This window comes from Erigeron canadensis, chromosome 4, assembly GCF_010389155.1.
Source record: "Erigeron canadensis isolate Cc75 chromosome 4, C_canadensis_v1, whole genome shotgun sequence".
NCBI lineage: Eukaryota > Viridiplantae > Streptophyta > Magnoliopsida > Asterales > Asteraceae > Erigeron > Erigeron canadensis.
This window is the reverse complement of record NC_057764.1, coordinates 37,952,605-37,974,685: the sequence shown is the minus strand read 5'-3', so window position 1 is coordinate 37,974,685 and position 22,081 is coordinate 37,952,605. Positions and strand designations below refer to the sequence as shown.

The 22,081-nt window shown below is 34.3% G+C and overlaps 2 protein-coding genes and 3 non-coding genes across 5 annotated transcripts; 1 reads left to right on the top strand and 4 right to left on the bottom strand.

Annotated features, from left to right (window-relative positions):
* Positions 1 to 825: 825 nt before the first annotated feature.
* LOC122597906 lies at positions 826 to 4,291 on the top strand. The gene is made up of 7 exons (XM_043770494.1): positions 826 to 1,028; positions 1,118 to 1,223; positions 1,311 to 1,409; positions 1,498 to 1,623; positions 1,757 to 1,885; positions 2,197 to 2,529; positions 2,696 to 4,291. The coding sequence occupies exons 1-7, from the start codon at positions 826 to 828 to the stop codon at positions 3,923 to 3,925; spliced, it is 2,226 nt and encodes a 741-aa protein (XP_043626429.1). The 3' UTR covers positions 3,926 to 4,291.
* A 4,752-nt stretch (positions 4,292 to 9,043) lies between these two features.
* On the bottom strand, positions 9,044 to 9,148 carry LOC122598727. Its single transcript, XR_006323716.1, has one exon. It is a non-coding gene; the product is annotated as a small nucleolar RNA Z43 (small nucleolar RNA).
* Positions 9,149 to 9,272: 124 nt separating this feature from the next.
* Positions 9,273 to 9,369, bottom strand: LOC122598726. Its single transcript, XR_006323715.1, has one exon. It is a non-coding gene; the product is annotated as a small nucleolar RNA snR60/Z15/Z230/Z193/J17 (small nucleolar RNA).
* A 90-nt stretch (positions 9,370 to 9,459) lies between these two features.
* On the bottom strand, positions 9,460 to 9,557 carry LOC122598725. Its single transcript, XR_006323714.1, has one exon. It is a non-coding gene; the product is annotated as a small nucleolar RNA snR60/Z15/Z230/Z193/J17 (small nucleolar RNA).
* A 5,092-nt stretch (positions 9,558 to 14,649) lies between these two features.
* Positions 14,650 to 20,645, bottom strand: LOC122598568. Its single transcript, XM_043771161.1, has 2 exons — positions 20,228 to 20,645; positions 14,650 to 15,088 (listed from the first exon to the last, which is right to left on the bottom strand). The coding sequence occupies exons 1-2, from the start codon at positions 20,549 to 20,551 to the stop codon at positions 14,891 to 14,893; spliced, it is 522 nt and encodes a 173-aa protein (XP_043627096.1). The 5' UTR covers positions 20,552 to 20,645; the 3' UTR covers positions 14,650 to 14,890.
* Between the last annotated feature and the right edge of the window lie 1,436 nt (positions 20,646 to 22,081).

Here is a 22,081-nt window from a genome sequence, read left to right as displayed (position 1 = left end):
AAGTACACAATTAGACAGAATGAACAAGATTAAAGCTTGTTTCTTGTTAATGATTTTTGTCTCTTTTTGTAGATGGTGGGGAATGCTTTTAATTTAGTGGAGTGGTTGTAGTTGTACTTGTACATATATGTCACCAGAACTTCAACGTACCTAAACGAGGGTTCATCGGTCAACAAGAAATAAAGACCAATTATAGGCCAAATAAAATTTATACTTACATATTTACATAACACTCAATGATTATGCATTTGGAAAATGGTTTAAGTGTCAAACTTTACATAAAATATGAAATGCTGGTTATATGAGAAAATTGAAAGTACAAAAAAAAAACTCAGAATTTAATTTATATGATAAATTTTTCGAGTAAAGTTAAATACATCTAAATAGACTGGATAAATATATTGGATGGTCAACCTAACGGTCACATGAATACGAATACGTGTTAGACCACATGCATAAATCTAAGTCAAACGCTAGAGTTTTATCAAATAGCCTCAAGTATCTCGTCTTCATGGAACTTTAAACAGATAATTATATTTATGACATTGTGACAAATTATTAGTATCTTATCATCCACTTAGCTTTTGTAACTCTTAAGATTGATTTACTAGATCTAATATTAACAAACATTAGTATAGTCGTATTACACTTTAAAATTCTTGGGCCGGCCCAAAATAATTTTGATACCCTCCCGCCCAAATACTTTTACCTCCACAAACTTTAAATTCAAAATTTCACCAAAAAGTCAAAAACAAACACACATATAAAACAGTAAACCGGAAAATCATCATCATCATTAAATCAATTAAATAATAGGGGGGGAAAATGGCTCAAGCAGCAAGACTGAATCTCCGAATGCAAAAAGAACTCAAACTTCTTATCACCGATCCTCCGCCAGGCGCTTCTTTTCCTAACCTCGATCTTTCTTCCTCGGTTTCCCTCACCGCCATCGATGCGCTCATCGATGGTCCCGAGGGCACCGTTTACGAAAAGGGTGTTTTCAAGATTAAGATTCAAATACCCGAAAGGTAAATTAATTGAATTTTTGTAATATTTATATATGAGCACCAACTGTTTGATGTAATGTCTATGTGAATGGTTTTGGGTAAATTTGTAGGTACCCTTTTCAACCACCAATTGTTACATTTAGTACTCCGATATATCACCCGAATATTGATACTGGAGGGCGTATATGTCTTGATATCCTTAACCTTCCTCCAAAGGTAAGATTTTGATTTTTATATAGTAAATTGGACTTAAAGATATAGACTTGATAGTGTAAAGTGAACAGATTAAGTGTATTGAAACAGGGTGCGTGGCAGCCGTCTTTAAACATTTCGACTGTTTTAACAAGCATTGGGTTGTTACTGAGTGAACCGAACCCTGATGATGGCCTAATGTGTGAAGCGGTATGTAGTAATAACCACTGTTTCTTAATTATATATGTGGGACTGTAAGTATTGATGACTGTATATGTATGTTTTTTGAAATGTGTAGAGTAAGGAGTATAAATACAATAAACAAGTTTTTGACCAGAAGGCCCGTTCTATGACCGAAAAGTATGCTAAATCTGATGCAAGTCCAAATCATGGTGGGAATCAATTTGTGAAGGATTCAGTTGTGGTAATTACTTTATATTACTTCAAGCTGATATCTTTTAATCTTGTTTAGATGTTATAAACTCAAACAACTGAAAAGTTTATGAAATAATGATTATATGAACAATGCATAATATATTAAATTTGGAATTCTTTAGACAGAGGATAAAGCACCAGAACCAGTGAAAAGCGATATGCATGAGTGTTCTTTAGGTTTAAGAAAGATTTCGGGTGTTGGTAGAAAGCTGTCACTGGAACCTTCTGGTTCACACACAGAGGAGAATGATGTTGATCTAAAGAATGTCAGGTCTAGTGCAATTTCAGATCAGGGTAGATGTCAGTTTATCACTGAATTAAGCATGGCATGTATTTATTCCATATCGGATTTCATCACCTTTAGTAACCGAAATAGGATCATGAAAGCAAGTGGACATAAATGTATGTAGGTTTGCTAATGCTTCTTGTTAATCTGCAGACAGAAGATAAAGCACCGGAATTGGCAAAAACAGTTATGCATGAGTACATCGTTGGCTCTGCAAAGCTACCTAGGATTGGTAGAAAGCTGTCATTGGATTCTGCGGGATCAAAAAATAGGGAGAGTATGGGGATGAATGAGGGTCCTTTGTGCAACTTTGGTTGCCAATCACAGATTCAAGAACCCAAACGAGATTCCGAAGACATGTCATTTGAGGATGTTAAAAGTAATTTTATGACCACAGTGAACTCTGATCATTACCAAGATAACAAAACGCCAGCTATTAGCTCGAAGAAACTATGTCTTTCTGGCAAGAATCTACAACATAAAGTCCCAGTTTCAACCAAAAATCCTGATGTAGCTGACAAGAATGCGATATTTATGACCCTGAAATGTGCCAAATCCAATGAAAGTCCAGATCATGGTGGGAATCAATTTCTCGCAGATTCAAGCACGGTATGAGTCACTTCATTTGTATTCAACACTTCAACCCAATAATGTTCACCCTTTTGACATTAAAAATGCTAGTAGCTTTAGAAATGATTACATAAACTGTGCACTGTTATTAGTATTTGTTTTTATTGAACTAAGTTATTACTATTTGTGACTTTACTTTCTGCAGACAGAAGTTAAACCACTGGAAACGGTGAAAACTGATATGCACGAGTATGCTGTAGGGTTAAAAAAGATTCCAGGGATCAGTAGGAAGCTATCACTGAATGCTTCCGTATCAAACACAAGAGAGAGTGAAATAGGGATGAATGATGGGCTTTTAAACACAATAAATAATCGATCACAGCTTCAAGAACCCAAGCAAGGTTTAAAAGGCACCACATTTCTCCATCAACAACTTGATCAAGATAAGAAAGGACCAGCCTTTAGCTCGAAGAAACTATGTCTTTCTGGCAAGAAGCCGCAACATGAAGTCTTAGCTTCAACCAAAAGAACTAATGACACAATGCCTCCTGGCCCACAAAAGAGGAATATGCTACCAATATCTGACGCAAAGGCACATGGTGATCAAAAGGTTCAAAAGCTTACAGGTAGCCGTAGAAAGCTATCACTGAGTACTTCAGGATCAAACACTAGAGAGAGTGAAAGGAAAATGAACGAGGCACCCTTGAAGACTGTAAGTCAATCACAGATTCAACAACACAAACAAGATTTAAAAGGCACCACAATTCCCCAACCACAACTTGATCAAGATAAGAAAGCACCAGCCTTCAACTCTAGCAAACTACGTCTTTCTGGCAAGAATCTACAACAAGAAGTTTTAGATTCAACCAAAAGAACTAATGACACAATACCTTCTGGCCCACAAAAGGAGAACATGCTACTCATATCCAAGGCGACAGCACATAACGATCAAGAGGTTCATAAGGAATCAACCGAAAAAAGTTGCTTTGGTAACACAAAATGCAAGAAGCTAGGTTTGACTGGTATAAAACCCTCTTTCGGTTTTTTAAGCTTAGCCCAGGATAAAGAAAACAATGATAAGGTTCACACAGTTTCAGGTGGGAATAACATGAAAAAGCCACAAACTAACCGATCTTATAAAGGCAAACCAGGGGAAAGTGGTGCTATTTCAACTGGTTTAAAACTTTCCCGAAAGCCACTTCAGTCACTGGAAGAAAAGCATAACAAGAACATGAATATAAGACTGGATGCTGAAACTGTGAATACAGGTGCTTCCAAACAGCATGGTGAAAGATCAGACAAAGACAATTTGGAAGGAATGTGTGATTCTGAAGGAGTGATTGTGCTGGACAGTGAAGATAGTGAAGAGGAAAAAACAGTGAAATCAAGTTCTAGACGTTTGATTGGACGAAAACGCTTGCTGGGTAAATGCTAAGCGTTTGGCTTTTGTTGAAATTGATTGAAGTCATTATGTGCACATGTGGGAATTTATTGTGAAAATGTTCTTCAGCTTTCAAACCATCCTGTTAGGTGCTGTATATATTTTCCACTGGATATAATAAGTTCCGGTGTTTATAGATAATGTGTACTACAGTGTTATGGGAGTTGGAAAGGATTTGAAGTCTGAGGATGTCAAGAACATGTTACTTGACCTGAAGCTTGCATCTCCTTATCTTTGTGTGATTAAAATTTTTGCCTGTAATTGTAAAAATTAAAAGTCCCAGTAGTTTTCTTAAAAACTAATCAACATTCATTATACCAGATGATTTGGAAATTGCAGATTCGCCTTACAGTTCTGTTATTCACTATTGGCGTTTAGCTGCATTGAGGTTTAACGTAGTGAGGATTGGTCAACAAGAGGTAAAGCCAGCTTTCCAAAATATGATTGAAAATTCATTTCAAATACTGTTGCTACTTCGCTTTAAAAGATGCACTCAATATTTGCATAATATACGATTATACGTACAGTATGTTGGACACTACACAATTTTCACCCTACGAAGACTCGACCTCTGCTTTAACAGATGGCTCCAATCATTTTCAGTGGGAGTCAAAGGCAGTACCTTTGACTTGAAGCTATTAATTGGTATGAGTTTTTCGGTGAGCTATTGACACTCAGAAAAGTAGAAAGTTACAAGTAGAGAACGTCCAATATCAGTTATTTGGTGTTGAATAACTTGTCTGACAAATATGACAAACTTTATGATGACTTCGCTATACAATTTTGAGACGACATATTGATAATTAGATACGCACAAGATAGTTATTATTTGGTGTTGTAATCCAGTTTTGGCTTCGAATGTAAATAGCTTGGCAATGTAACTCTCCAATCAATTTTCTTAGTTTACAACTAGCAAATTTTATGTCACATTATCATTATGGATTTTCTAGTCACAGCTTATGGGTTGTGGTTAGTTAATACACAATGAAATATCATACATAAAAACTTTAATTAGATTTTCAGATTTAGACCACCCCAACTCATCTCTAATTCCATTTTAATCTTCAAATCTTATTTAGCCACGAATATATAGAATTATACTCGTTAGGCTACCCAAATCACAAGAATGTCTCTTCTTCAAATATTTAAAAAGTTCGTATGTATAATTCAGATATATAATACGTAACCCTTGGCAAACAACTAAAGGCTAATGTGGTCACATACAGTGATACAACTATTTGATTTATATGTCTTGCATTGAGGGTCGCTTAAATGCTAAAGCCGGCCGATAGACATAATAGAGAAAAACTCATGGTTTGATCTTCGCATATTGTCCAATTAGATGTTACTGTGATGTTTTGAATGCTACCTACTAACAAATAACTTGCAATACACAACATGTAATACACAACATGCTCACTTAAAAAAAACTTTATTTTATAGGTATTATTTCAAGCTTCAATCATAACATAAAGATTTTTGAGGATTTAAATAACCATTTGTTTTTTTTTTTTTTCATTTCAAAATTCAAAAAACCCTATTTACTGTGCTAAAAAAAAGGCAATTCAAAATTGGTTAGTTGTGATGCAAGACCCATTTAAGTGATGCAAAACCTTACTACTATCGAGACCTCGACTTAGGATCTGTACGTGCAAAGAAACTTCAAGCTAGGTATGATCGACATTTCATTTATGAAAAGCCTCACAAAAGCGTGTTTGGAATTTATTTTTTTTATTTATTTTTGTCATGTATTTGATTAGACTCTTTTGTTTCATGTGTCTAATCAAATTTATTGTCACATCAATTTTTTGCTTTTTCATACCAAAGTTGGTGTAATGTCGAATTACGGTAGTGCACCATTTGATTATATTAACATTTTTTTTTTTGTTATATCTTATAAGTAAAGTATTATGTGTGAAATATTGGTGTGAAACGAAATAAAAGTAAATATTTTGAAATCAAAGTAAATGTAGGTGCAGTTCGAGAAATCTCAATACCCTCATATCGACTAGTCGTTTACTCGTTATTGCTCGCACAGTGAGCCAACACCACTGGAACTAACTTGTTATTAGACCAGTATTATTGGAATAATAAGTCTAATTTTTTTTCTTTTCTTTTTGATTGGGTTAAATAATGGTTCCCAAACTAGTGATGAATTAATTATGCATTGGAGATGTTATAAGGATTGGTTATTGATTAGTGATAAAAGGTAAAAAAAAATAAATTATGTGGTGTTGACAAAACTAGTCATGAGCCCATTGTGACCACCAAAAATTTCCCCTAATATATAGAAATTTTGTGTTAACACCAAACATATGTTTGTTTGTTTCTATATATATAGATTTTGGCCACATAGATGTAAGTATAGAACTACTTGGTCTATCTTAGTTTCAGTATACTCAATTGCTAAATTGATCATTTGGGTTATATAGAAAATCAAAACATATTTCAATTCTATTCACTTCATTTATAGCAATTTTAAATAATAATCTATATGGATGACTTGAACTTAATCAGGGACGATGGGAAGCAATGTAAACACGGTTCAGATAAAAGTGTTCATTGACCAAAGGAAGAACAAGGTAATGTTTGCAGAAGCAGGGAAAGATTTTGTTGAAATCCTCTTTAGCTTTCTAACTTTGCCACTGGGAACAATCACAAGACTCTCAAGCAAGCACACGGACTCAAAAAGCAGTACAAAAATTAGTAGCTTGACTTCTCTGTATCAAAGTGTTTTGAATCTTGATGTTGGGCTTTTCTCTAGTGCCACGAGTAGAGATGCGCTGGTTAATCCAGTGAATTCATCCGCTGCTCTTTGTCAAAAGCTGAAACTTGATCTAAATGTCACCGATGGTAACATTAATGGAAGTCGTGGTGGTGCAATCTTGGTAAAAAAACAAGGTGTCATTCTTTATCACCGACGATCTCACTATCACACCTTTCGTGCTTGATAAAAGTTTTGAGTTCCTTGATACCCTTGGCGTTGAATACACTGATTTCTTAGATGAAAGATCCATGAATTTTGGTTTGGACGAGGTAAGTATTTAGTTTCAATGTATAGATTTCATTATAAGACTAATGTGGATTTTAACATGTCACTAAATTATTGTATTATTACATTTTACAAATCTACTTAAGTGGTCATTAGTGACAAAGAATGCTCTGACGAGCCTGGTGATCGGAGGAAGTGAACTATACTCGTCTTCATCATGTTTAACAAAATCCAGCTCTGCGCAGCCTAAAACGGTGAAATTAGTTGTACAAAAATCAACCAACAAGGTTTTATGTGCACAAGTAGAGAATTTTTTTTATGGAAATGCTCTGTAGCTTCCTAACCATCCCATTGGGTGCTGTAATACGGTTAACAAGAGGGGGTAATTCATCACCAGTGGCTATAGATAATGTGTACAATAGTGTTTCAAGTCTGGGAGTTGGCAAGTATTTGAAGTCTGAGGATGTTACTTGACCCGAAGCTTGCATCTACTTATCTCCATGTAACTGACTTTTTACCTATTTATGAGAAAAATAAAAGTCCAGGTAATTTTATAGAAAAACAATCAACATTCATCGTGTCGGATGAGCTGGAAGTAAAGACTCCGCCCTCTATTTCTACTATTTAAAAATTTACTAGTGGCATTCCGATTGCTGATATTGAGGTTTTGCATTTTTAGTCTCCAACTTAAAAAATATATCTAAAGTTTTGTATTTTTTTTCAGTTTTGGTACCACGTACATATGGAGTTAATTTTTTCCGTTAACACCCTCACGTGACAAACACGTGAGGGGTATTTTAGTCTTTTGACCCCCCTCTTTTTGAAAAAATTACACTTTTGATACCTCAAATTGTCAAATTTTTCACTTTTGGTACCTCAAGTAGACAACATATTTTTATTATACTCTCTAATTTTCATCTCACACATGAGCATCTATCAAACAACAAACACTCAAAAATCAACACACATTGCGATCATCCATATATCCATGTATACTTATATCTATATACCATACCAAATCCAATACATAAACATGCGTAAATAAATTCAAATCTCTTATATGAATCATACACCACCAAAAAGGATTACCGACTATTTCTTTCCCACCAGGCACCACGACCTCCACCTTAGCTAGATATCTCGATCTAATCTCGTTTGTAGCAAATATATTCATCTGTAACAAATTCCGTTCAGATCTCGTTTGTACCAGATTCCAATCAAATTTCGTTTGTAACATATTCTGATCGAAGAATAGGGTAATTTAGGGGTGAGAGAGTTTTCAATAATATGAAGAAAAAAGATCGATGGTGGGTACGTATTCCAGCGACATGAGTTTTTTCTGGCCATCGTTTCACTAATGCATTCAGTTCTTCCACCATCACCCGTAATTACACCAACAACATATAATATTTCAAGAATGGATACACACCATTGGGTGTTTTTTTAAAAGCCGTAAACAAAAAAAATCATGTGTGTTGACTTTTGAGCGTGTGTTGTTTAATAGATGCTAATATGTGAGATAAAGATTGGAGAGTGTGATAAAAATATGTTTATCAAAAGTGAATAAAAAAATTGACAACTTGAGGTATCAAAAATGAAAAAATTGACAACCTGAGATACCAAAAATGAAAAATATAATAACCCTCACATGTTTGTCACGTGAGGGCGTTAACGAAAAAAATTAACGTCATATGAACGTGGTACCAAAACTGAAAAAAAAACACATTTAGAGAAAATTACACTCTTAGTACCCCAAGTTGTCAACTTTTGTACTTTTAGTCTCAAACTAAAAAAATTGCAGCTTTCATAACTAAAGTTTTGTGTTTTTTTTCAATTTTAGGTGGTACCCGACAACTTGTTTTACATCCAATTGCTTACATTGGATAACCCAAAAAACAAAGTTAGTTAAACTACATAGCTAATCAAATAGTTAGTTATATTACCTAACCCTTTGGTCATAATTGGTTACACTCACATATCTTTATCCCTAATTCTTATACCATGTGAAACCCACTGGAAATGTAATTAAGTTGGGAGAAAAAAATGTAAATTTCTCTAAAATGTTTTAGCATTGTAATTTTCTCTTAGTTACGAGTAGCAAGTAGGAAAAACTAAAATGGGGACTCAGTTTATGGGTGGTGATATAACAGGATGGTCGGCAAGGTAAGATTTAAATCTCACCATTACGACGAACGAGACCTTATCACATGATGTCATCATCATCCCCCTATTTTTGTTTTCAATACTAAAAAAGATTTCAATTCAATAAACTAAAGATACAACAAAAAAATTGGAAGAGCAAAATTAAGAAAAAATTGAAAGTTTCAACGAAAATAATAAGAACCATAGAGAGGTCATCAGACAAAAGTGAAAGAAAATACAATATTTATAATCACAGAAATATTTTCATTTGAACCATGAAATAATTACTCATCATTTGAATCTCTCAAATTCTACTAAACATATATATATATAGAAAATATACTAAAAAACTTTAGATAGTCAATGTTGAAAAACGTAAAAGACTATGAAGGGAGGGTAACATCAGATAGGAGCGAAAGACTATAAGAAAGATTTATAATCATAAAATAATTAATCATTTGAACTATGCAAATTGATCATCACTTGAAACCCCCATTAAATAAAAAAAAAAAAAGAAAAAGAGAAAAGAAAAGAAGATGGCTTCATAGAGAAGATTAGATTTAACAACATAGTAAAGATTCAGACATATGCTTGTCTTTATTTTTCTGTTTAATCATCAGCCAACAACAAAAATAGATCGATAGAAAAATTTAGATTTAATAATAATAAATGAATATGTATCAAAAATTGCGAAAATGAAAGGCTGCTATCAAATCTAAAATAAAAAGGAAGGACTACTGGCGGGTTGAATAAAAAGGTTTATTTGATTGTATTTATAGAGGAAGACCAGCATTAGGGTTTGTCAAAAGGCTTTTGTTATGGGCCTAGACTATATGCTTATATTCCTTTCGGCCCAAATGTCTACTAAGAATAACATAACGAACAACGATTCAACAAAGTAACAAACCCAACATACCTAGTTTATTTATTGATTAAAAAGATAAAGATTTTATATGTAACGAATCTTCATCGAATAACCCAATTGATATTTACAGGTCATACATTCTATTTAAAGCAACCTTAAGCTATGTCTGAGATAAGTCTATTCAGTTGAAGCTCGCAAACAAACATCCTGAACTTAAAAGATGCTTCATTTTTTTTATGCAAAATAACCACGCAAGTATCAAAGTTCCAATTTCAACATAACTAAATACTCAACTCCTTCAAACTTCTAAATGCATCTTCTTCTTCTCCATTGCCTAAATTTCAATTCTTTCACAAATTAAACAAAAGTTCATGCCTAATTAATAATGGATATAGGTGTCTAGCCTCAAGTTGGGATCATTAAGCCTGGAACTAGTTATACCATAAGGGCCGAGTTTAATTAAGAGCAGGTCGGCCTGTATAACCAATCCAATATTAAAAGGGCGGGTTGTATGTAAATAATATGTAATTATTGTCACCATGGGGTGAGTTATTTTGAGAAACTCAAGAACCATTCTAGACCACACATTCTTTCCAAATAATAAAATTCACCCAAATCATTCAAAATGTTTTATCTCACAAACCGTAAATCGTTAGACGAAACAAAAAGCATGTGTAGTCTTATAATTTCGTCCTCTTTCATTAGAGATCCAATTCGATATACTTTTGACGACTTTTTAATTTTTGTTTTTTTGTTGTACTTACACTAACTTACATATGTGTAGATTGAACTTACACATGTGTAGGTTGAACAAAAAATTATGATTCGGAACAACCTTCGCCCTTAAGGATATTCATAAACCAAAGCTAGTGGGGGTGATAGGTCATAGAGGGTGATAGGTCATAGATTGATAGGTCATAGAGGGTGATTAGGTCATAGGGGGTGACCGGTGATGGGTGATCTACCTAACGGGCTCCGCCCTTAGCCGCTATGGCTCCGCCATGGACCGACGAGCTCCGCCCTTAACCTTCATTGTTGTGTACATATGTTCATTTACTAATTTACATGTGAAAACAATAATCCTACATATGTGTAGATACACAAGTACAAGAAAAAAAAACGAAAATAAAAAAGTCGTCAAAATTATATTGAATTGGATCTCTAATGAAAGAGGACGAAATTTTAAGACTACCCATGGTTTTTATTTCGTCTAATGATTTACAGTTTGTGAGATAAAATATTTTGAATGATTTGGGTGAATTTTATTATTTAATTGAAGAAAGAGAAAAAGAAAAAAAAAATGAGTGGTCCAGAATGGTTCTTAAGTTCTTTTTTATTTGTGGATTCTTAAATACTCTTCCTCTCGTCACCATATATCATCACAAGTACTAGAGTCAGGACAACAATTTAAGCTAAAATGAGCAATATAAATACTTGAGTTAATTGCAAAATTGGTCTCTGTGGTTTACACACTTTAGCAATGGGGTCCCTTTTTAAGTATCGTTGCAATGGGGGTCCCTATTTTGAGAATTTTTTGCAAGATTGGTCCCTTTTTAACAGGACCGTTAGTGGGTGTCGTCAAGTCTTAACAGAAGGGACCATCATTGCTAGTAAACTCAAGAAGGACCCCCATTGCTAAAATAGAAAAACCATAAGGACCAATTTTGCAATTAAGAAGTTGATATTTTTTTTTGATTTAATTCAAGAAATTGTAAGGCTATCTCCAATGCTACGGACGCCCTTAGGCGTCCTTGAGCTGCCACATCATTTCCTTACAAATCCTTACATATCCTTATAAATCCTTCATATCCTATAATTTTATCTCCAACCATATAAACATCCTTACATATTCTTTACCTTCGACTAAAAACAAAAATATACAATATATGGTAAAGACAAGTAAGGGCATGCCCTTAGGTAAGGACATCCTTCAAAAAATCCTTAGTTTGGACAAGCTTCAACGGCAAAGGATATCCAAGAGCACCTAAGAGCACCAAAAGGCATCCCCATTGGAGATAGCCTAACATCACTAACATACAATATACTTTTTAACTTTCCTATAAAAGAATGAAAATTAATAAATACTTAATTTAAATATAACTATTAACATACTTTAGCTTTTCATGATGATTGATAGTTAAACTATTAGAAACATATTTCTACAAAAATATTCTAAAACTTATAAAATGCTTCAATTGTTGATGATAATCAAATCCACATAATTTATCTTCATGTCTTAAAATAACAAACTGTATTACTCGATATATAAAAAAAACATATTAAAAAGTTTGTTATGATTTATATTAAAATAAACTATATATTTATTAATTAATATTTATTAATCTACCAACTTCATAAATGTTTTACATGTTACACAGAGAACTAAAAAACCATATATAGTAATTATATTTATTTGAACAAGTTTACTTTTTGGTAATATCAAATTTCAAACATACAACATCTAATTTCGTCACTATAAATAATAATAAAAGTTTGTATATCAATTATTTTTCAAAGTAAAAAAGATTACACGAAGTACATCTCCATTATTAAAATTTTTGAGTATACATAAGTTTACTAATTAGGAATTTGACACAGACAATTGTATGTTACAATCTCTTAAGTTAAATCAAAAAGATATCAAGTTGTTAGTTGTAAGATTGGTCACTATGGTTTTTTCATTTAAGAAATGAGGGTCCTTTCTGAGTTTACTAGCAAGGATGGTCCCTTCTGTTAAGACTTGACGACATTCACTAACGGTTCTGTTAGAAAGGGACCAATCTTGCAAAAAATTCTCAAAACAGGGACCCCCATTGGAACGATACTTAAAAAGGGACCCCATTGCTAAAGTGTGTAAACCACAGGGACCAATTTTGCAATTAACTCTAAATACTTGATCAAGAGTGGAGGCCTACATGACTTCTTTCCAAGCCCAATGGGGTGTTGCAGTCTCTCTGACTGTCTGACGTGTTCCGTATCCTCAAGCAGTTCATCATCACCATTATAACGTACGGCGCCATTTCTTGAGGAGTCTTTTGTCGAACATGTGAACTTCTTCAAACAAGATGCGTAGGTTCTATATTTTGGAGCAACAGAACATATAAGTAGTTGAATACTAAAAACAAGAACACTAAAACCAGAACATAGTAAGTAAAATGTAATTCGTGTCACCATATATTTTGGAGCAACAAATATATGGCTATTAGCTATCCACTTAGTTCAATCCAAAGCATTAATATGAGTAGTTGAATACTAAAAACAGGAACACCCATGTCTTTTGTAATCCTAAAGCATTGTACATAACAGAGAATTAAAACAAGCAACATACCGATGTTCTTCTATCTCTAGTTCCCGAGGCTGGGTAAACTACCACTTAGCAGTTTTGAAATGGTTTCAAGTACCAAGGCACATTGGGTAAATAGGGAAATTAGCGTCATGACTCTAAGTTGACAACCTAAGTTTTCTATCTGAAGCCATGAATGATCAAATCCCCACAAACCAACCTCAATTTTGCTGGTAATTGACCTGATCGGCACAGAAGCAGGAAAAGGGCAGACTGATTCTCCCTAAGCCTTTTTACTAATTCTAGAGCAAGGATATGCTTCAAACTTATTGCGTCACAGGGTCAAAAGCTTATTTGTTGCAATAGATACACTTGATAACACAAACTAGAGTCTATGACAAGTCATTAAACATAGATCAAGCGATATAAACACCTGAGGGGGAGGAGTAGCTACACGACGTCTTTCCAAGCCCAATCAGGTAGTGCAGCGTCCATGACTCTAAGCCGATGATCATCACCATTATAACGTATGGTGAAGATGTTCTCAATTTCTTGAGGAGTCTTGTGATCGATCATGTGAACAACATCTTCAAACAAGAGGTCATACAGGCTTTTTATGACAATTGTCGAACCTTCATTTAAGCTATCAATATTCAATATTTCATTTTAATAGCCAAAACCCATTACATAAATCACACCAACTAGTAATTTAAAAAGTTGCATGTCTAAAATCCTAACTAAGATGCAACTTTTCATATCAACAGACTACAGCAAAGAGGTATAAGTCCATTAAGTAGCAACTTACTTGCACCTTTATCAATCAACAGACAATGTACTCTGTAGAACAACAATATAAATAAACCTACTAGATGTAATGATGTTCATGTGTTTATATATGAACATACTAAACTTTTGCCCCATTTATGTGGTCACATGTGGGCACACACATGTTACCTATTGTCAACAATATTCTATCACGGCATGAATACAAGGGTTGCTTATACTAAAACAAATTTATAAGTATAGCAGTTACAAAGTTACAATGGGAAAAATATTGAAACTTTACAAACCTTACTGCCTCAAATAACCAAATTTACAATTGACTTGGTACTGGAATCAATCCATGGACACACGAAAAAAGGTCTCATACCCTTTGAGTCATAGGTGGTGGTGTTTCTCATCTTATCTGAAACGAGTTATACCAATGATATTCTACAGGGGCCGAGTTTAGTTCAGAGCAGGCTTAGGCTCGTATAACGGTTATACTACAACCAATTCCAACTAACCTGAAACAAGTACTGGAATTAAGTGATGGACCTTGTATTGACGTACACTCAGAGGAGGTGTTTTTTCTCATCTCATCTGTATTCTCTGGTGTGTGCAAGCTACACGGGGCAATCAAACTTAATTTCATTCATTCAGAATAACACTTATTGTTGTGAATAAATTGCAGTTGCACATAGAAGACCAAAATGTGTAATAGGTTTAAGATGATAAGATTGACAAAACACTAAAACACAGTACAGAAGCAGCTTGTGCTAGGTAATACAGTAAAGAAATCCAACATTAAAAAGGGTGGGTTGTATGTGATTAGTGTCACCATCATCACAACAAGAGTCTAGACAAGTCATTAAAGATATAGACGGAGCACTATAAATACTTGAGAAGGAGGGGTAGCTACACGACTTCTTTCCAAGCCCAATCCGGTAATATAGTGTCCAGAACGTGTTCCATGATTCTAAGCCGATGATCATCACCATTATAACGTATGGTGAAGATGTTGTCAATTTCTTGAGCAGTCTTTTTATCGATCATGTCAACAACATCTTCAAACAACACGTCATACAGGCTTTTTATGTCCAACCTGGCAGCAGCCTGAGAATATAAAAGCAGCAAAATTCAACAACAATCATATACTACTACAAAACATACATACAATGAGAATAATGGAACTGAAAGCACTAATATGCGGCTTAACACACTCTCATACACCCACCCACCAACCCTAGGTAATACTGAACCCAAGCAAAGTGTCGTATAGTGTGAAGCACTTAAGCACTAATATGCGGCTTAAATATTCCTAACGTACAACTTAACAATTTCTTTTCCTATCAACGCGTATGTAATTGTTAGCTAAGATAGTAAGATGTATGTTAATACTCTATAGTTACTAATAACATATAGATTAGTTAACACTTTAAAAGCAGCATGGTTTAAATCAGTGGTAAACACCCTCGCCTCTGGAGACAGAGGTCATGGGTTCGATCCTCATCCCATGCAAAGGTTGGAGGGCCTTTTCTACCATTTAGGTATAATGTGGAAAGCAGCCTCTCTACTTAGGTAGCCTCTCTACTTAGGTGGAGGTAAGGTCTGCCTACATCTTAACCTCCCCGAAGAGATATTGGGGCTCAAAACCCGCGGAAGGCGGCACTGAGGAGATTCTTTCTTACTATTAGTTAACACTTTAATGTATGTTAGTAATAGTTTAAGAAATACTAATATACAACTTAACTTTAGCCAGACATATATATATATACACACATACACACATTATACACACAATGATACAAGCTCCTTCTTTTAGCGTGATTACCATTTCCTTCCAACCCCCTTTAGTAAATATAAAATTAAACAAAATGTCAACAACTACAAACATCAATAATAATAGAAGGGTACCAGTGCGTTGCAGCGGCGGTGAAGGTGGCGACGATGGTCGTGATGTAATGGGACGGCGGCAATGGTGACGGGTGGTGGTGGTGGCTGTGGCGATAATGGCGAGTAGTGTAAGTTATTGATGCAATTTGGTTTTGATGAAATGTTAGAAACTTAAAATGTTAAACAAGTTATATAGTACGAGACAAAGTACCCGCACGTTGCGGCGATGAGATGATGAGGGTGATAGGTCATAGAGTATGATAGGTCATAGAAAGAAGATAGGTCATAAAGTGTGATAGCCAAATGTCTTAGCCGTCCGGGCTCCGCCCTAGAAGTTAAAAATTCGTCGAAACGAATGACATCTCTAATGAAAGAGCATGAAATTTTAAGAACACCGATATAATTTTTATAATTTATCGATAATAAAAGATTTTAAATGAATTAAAGAAATAAATGATTTATGGAGACAGAGGCGGTATCAGTCAGGGGGCAAGGGGGGCAGATGCCCACCCTCAACTTTTGAGAAAAAAAAAAAAAATTTTTAAGGGTTTAATGGTAATTTGCTATTATAAAAAAAGCACAAAACAATCTTCCCCTTTCTTCTATGCCTCACGACAGTCTCACCCACCAAAAAAAAAAAAACAAACTCATGTTACTCACTCACTCTCAAATCCCCAATTCACCCATGACCCGTCCACAAATTATTCCCTCCATGAATAATGCTCATTTTTATTAAATTAGATGCCATATTGATCGGTCCTGGACTCCTGGTAGTATTGTGAGATAACCAATAATTATCATCTATCAAGGTAAGTTTTATATTGTTAAATTTAGGGTTTCTATTTGTTAGGAATTTTGATTAATTCACTGCCCTAGAATTTTTGGGGTTTATTTAAGTGTAGACCTGTAGTAATTCTTGACTGAATATATTCATTCTTTCTGTTATTACTCTATAGATTCTTTCATACACATTTACATACTTATGAGTTTAATCATATAATATATATATATATATATATTATATATATATATATGTTACAATATGATTATTGTTGAATGTAAACAGAAGATATGGATAAAATTTTAGTGAGAAAACCAGTTTTTCAAGACATCACAAATATCCTCGAAAGTTCAAAAAGGGTCCGTGAAGAACTTAATTTAAATGAACTTCCAGCGGATCCTTCAGATAGAAAAAGGATATCTATGTTTAATCCGAATGATCGTGATAAAGTTAGAAGAGCGTACTTGCAAAGAGGTCCTTGCCAACCTCATGGTCATACATTACCCCAAAAGGTTGTTGGTCAAGCAAAAAGGCGATTTATCCCGGAGTGGTTTGTTTTATATAAAACGTGGTTAGAATACAGTGTGAGAAAAGATGCTGCATTTTGTTTATTTTGTTATTTATGTGCTGATGGTGTAGATGAGAGTGCCGACACTTGTTTCACAACCGGAGGTTTTAATAATTGGAAAAAGAAGGAAAAATTAAAAACTCATGTTGGAGGTGTTAATAGTGCTCACAATCGAGCCCGTCGGGCATGTGAAGATTTAATGAATCCAAACCAACACATTGGGTATTCTTTTGCTAAGCACTCTGAGGAACAAAAAAATCAGTATGAAACTCGATTACGTGCTTCTCTCAGTTGTACTCGATTTGCTTTACATCAAGGATTACCATTCCGAGGTCATGACGAGAGTAAAAGTTCAAACAATAAAGGTAACTTTTTGGAGTTGCTGCGGTTTTTGGCTGATCACAATGAAGAAATTAATAAAGTTGTATTGGAGAATGCACCTGGAAATCACAAATTATCCTCCAATAAAATTCAAATCGACTTAACTCATGCTTGTGCTTTTGAAACTACAAAGGTTATTCTTCAAGATATCGGGGATGAATATTTTTCTATTATGGTTGATGAATGTCGTGATTCCTCTTGCAAAGAACAAATAGCAGTTGTCCTTCGATATGTAAATAAAAAAGGTAGAAAAATGGTAGTAACAAATTTTTATTCTAACTTTACGTATATTCTTATATTTATTTTTAACCTCTTAATTTCAGGTTATGTCATTGAACACTTTCTTGAGGTTGTACATGTCACTAGCACTACCTCTTTGTGCTTAAAAGAGGCAATAGACTTAGTACTTACGAAACATCAGCTGAGTTTGTCAAGAATCCGTGGGCAAGGATATGATGGAGCTAGTAATATGCGAGGAGAGTTAAACGGTTTTAAAAGTTTAATACTAAAGGATAACAGTTCTGCCTATTATGTCCATTGCTTTGCACACCAACTTCAACTAGTCCTTGTTGCCGTATCTAAGAATCATCTTGATACAGCTTCACTTTTTACTATGATTAGTAGGTTGGTTAATGTTGTTGGAGGTTCATGTAAGCGTAGAGATATGGTTCGTGAGAAACAAGCTGCAAAAGTTCTTGAAGAATTGGATATTGGTGAAATTGAAAGTGGTAAGGGGTTACATCAAGAGTACACTATTCAAAGGCCATGTGATACACGATGGGGTTCTCATTATAAGACATTGGTAAACATTATTATTATGTTCTTTTTTCTTATTCTTAAGTTATTTAGTTATATTATGTAACATTTTAAATTGTTTATTTTAGATAAACATTGGTCTCTTGTTCGCTCCTGTTCGTGAAGTACTGGAATTTGTTGTTGAAGAAGGTGGAAATGCTGAACAAAGAGTGGATGCCGTTCAATTATTGGTTTGGAGTCAATCTTTTGATTGTGCTTTTGGTATGATGTTGATGAAGAATATTCTTGGTGTCACAAACGAGTTGTCATTAGCACTACAGAGGAAAGATCAAGATATAGTAAATGCTATGAAGTTGGTACGTATAGCAAAGTCAAGGTTAGAAAATATGCGGGAGCAAGAATGGGAATCCTTGTTCAGTGAAGTTTCTTCATTTTGTAACAAGCACAGCATTGCTATTCCAGAGATGGATGATGAGTATGTTGCTCCGGGAAGAAGTCGTCGTGTAGCTTATAAAGTGACAAACTGTCATCATTATCAGATTGAAATATTTATGACCGTGATAGATTGGATGCTTCAAGAACTTAATAACAGGTTTAGTGAGATCACCACAGAATTGCTGGAATGTATGGCTTGTTTAAACCCTCGTGATTCATTCTCATCTTTCAATAAGACTAAGTAGGTTCGTTTAGCTGAGTTGTATCCTTCAGATTTTACAGAAACAGACCATGTTGTTCTAGCAAACCAGTTGGAAACCTTTGTTTATGACATGAGGTCTAGTATTGAGTTTAGCAATCTAAAGGGAATTGGATGTCTTGCTATAAAACTAATCGAGATGAATAAAGAATCTGATTATCTTCTTGTTTACAAGCTTATTAGATTGGCTTTGGTTTTACCCGTCTCAACAGCATCAGTTGAAAGGGTATTTTCAGCAATGAAGATTGTGAAAACTCGGTTGCGTAGCAAAATGGGAGACCAGTGGATGAATGACTGTTTGGTTACATACATCGAGAAAGAAGTGTTTAAAGATGTTCTTGATGAAGTGATAATAAAGAAATATCAAAGTATGACGGGTCGTCGTTGTCCGTTGCCAAGGAATTTTTAGGTAAGTATGTATTAACTTATTGCACTTAATCATGATGGGTAGTTTTAGTAGCTGTTTTGCTAAGGTTTTTGATAGGTTAAAAGCACAGAGATCAAATCTGTGTAGTATTCTTTTGGTTGTACAAGTGTGTATTGGGCATTTTGGGTTACTAAGCATTATGGGCTACTGGATTGGTATGGTAGTGGTTAAGGTGCAGGTGGTGTTTTGCGAAATTGAGGTTTTGATACTACTGTTAACCATGTGTTTCCAAGAAGGGCATTTGGACTAAAGTAGGAAATTTGTTGATGGCAGTTTGGTTAAAGTGTTTGTAGTCTATATTGAATATATTTGACATAGTGTTGGTTTTTGTATTAGTTGGTATGGACATATAGTATAGTCGTATGTATTTATCATTCTTAACTTGTAGGTGTTTGGGCATGTCCATCACTAAAAATTCGAACGTTTTATTGTACTTCGTATTTTGGTTAGTAGTAAAAAAAATTTGTTCAATTTTGCCCCCTTGTGAAATTTTCCTGCTCTGTATGGAGAAGAGAGTAAAAATAATGATTGGTTTGAGATTTGATGAGAGAAAGGTTTTAGATAAATATAGAACAGAGAGGGGGCATTTTGAGAAAGCAAATGTTGAAACTTAAAATTTAGACGGGTGGTTTTCCTTTATAATATAGCATAGATATAGATATAGATATATATAGATAATAATAATAAAGTTAAAATAAATAAACAAATAATAATAACAAAAATCAATAAAAAGGAAGAGCAAAAGAAAGTACTTTAACAAGAGCAATAGCATCATCTTGATTCTGGTACTGTTTGCGGAAATTGGAATCGAAATGGTTCAACTCTTGTTGGAGGAGGTTTTCATCATGAACGGCATACAGTTTTTTGATCTGCCCACGTCGCTCGCAGAAATCGAGAACCTTTTCAAGGATGCTGGTTTCGATTTTGATAGGTAACACGCCCGGATATCGCTTGAAGAAAATCCTCAGAAGAGAAGACTCCGTCGTATGTTTCTCCTCCAGCTCTATTCGCCGCCCCCCATCGATCCTATTCCTAAAATACGTCTTCTTCGTCTTCTTCTCGTCGTATGACGCCATGTTGGTCGGGTCGGATTTTTTATGTAGTATTTGGGGAAAGAAAATAAACGAAACCCTAACCTAATCTTTTCTATATACAAAGATCTGAATTGAGTTTTTTTGGCTATATAATATAGGTAATTGATAATAGTACCACACGTATTTATAAATCTACTTCTGTACATTGTTCATTTGTACTATTTGCGATAAAAGTTATACAATGTGATACAATAATCGAAAAAAATAGTACCAATATGGGCACCCTATAGTATATGGGAAAATATATTATGTTGTTTGCTCTCACCAAACATCCCCTGATTTTCCTATGTGATAAGCAAATAATTATCTCCCCTTGGATGTGAGGGCAACAACAGCCAGGTAGATGTTGTTAAAAGCATGGTGACTTTCCCCATAATATATAAGGGGATAGTACTTATACGAAAAATGTGTGTGTGTGTGGGGGGGGGGGGGGAGTTTATTAATTCATTTTGATCATGTGGAGAAGATGGATGTGAGGGGGCAGTACCGTATTGCTGCAGTACGGATGATTATTCCAATATATATATATATTGGATAGAGATCAAATGAGAAGGTACTTTAAGGAGAGAAGGTTTAGTTAAAGCCTCTCAGACTATGGCGGAGCCATGATAGCTAAGGGCGAAGCCCGTTAGGTAGATCACCCCATCACCGATCACCCCCTATGACCTATCAGTCTCTATGACCTATCACTCCTATCAGCTACCCCTTATTAATATCCTTAAGGGCGAAGCCCGTACCGTACTCTTACATATATAACTCACTAATTCGTGTTAGAAATTTTTTTTTTTTAATTTTTTTTTTATGGATTGAATTAGTTAAAACAAAAATGAAAAAATAAAAAAACATAAAAAAATAAAAGAAACAAGCTAAAAAAATAAAAAAACAAACCTTTTTTCTAAATCTCTACCTTATATATATATATATTATATGTATAAAATGAAAACAGTTATTGTCACAAAATGGTCCTTCTGGTTGGTTAAATTTGAGTTTTAACTCTTGTCTTGTTTACTTTTTCCCACACCAATCAACAACAACAACGAATAATAATGATTGATAGGTTTAATTGATGTGTTTAAAGATATATTTAATAATAAGATAAGATGATAACACATTGCATGATAAATGCTAAAGATTAAAGAGAAAATTTTCATGATACATGTGTCAATAATCTAAGCCATTAGGCGTATCATTAGGTCAATATTTTAAGTATATTAATCATTTTTCATTTTTATAAGGACTTCCGTTAGCTTGATAGATAATTAGCTTGAGTCTGTTAAATTTTTAATGTACGATATATAGGTTGGCATTTCATCCTTTAAGCAACCTCCGGGACTTCCGTCATCGCCACCACTGTCGCCTTAATTACACTGCCGCATCGTGTGGTGCCTTTCTAATTCCTTTTAAACTAGATAAAATGGTTAAAATACTCCATAAACATTGTATTTTTATATTAACGAAATATGTATCTGTGTATGATGATTAGAAGTATATTTGATATTCAGAACATTGAAG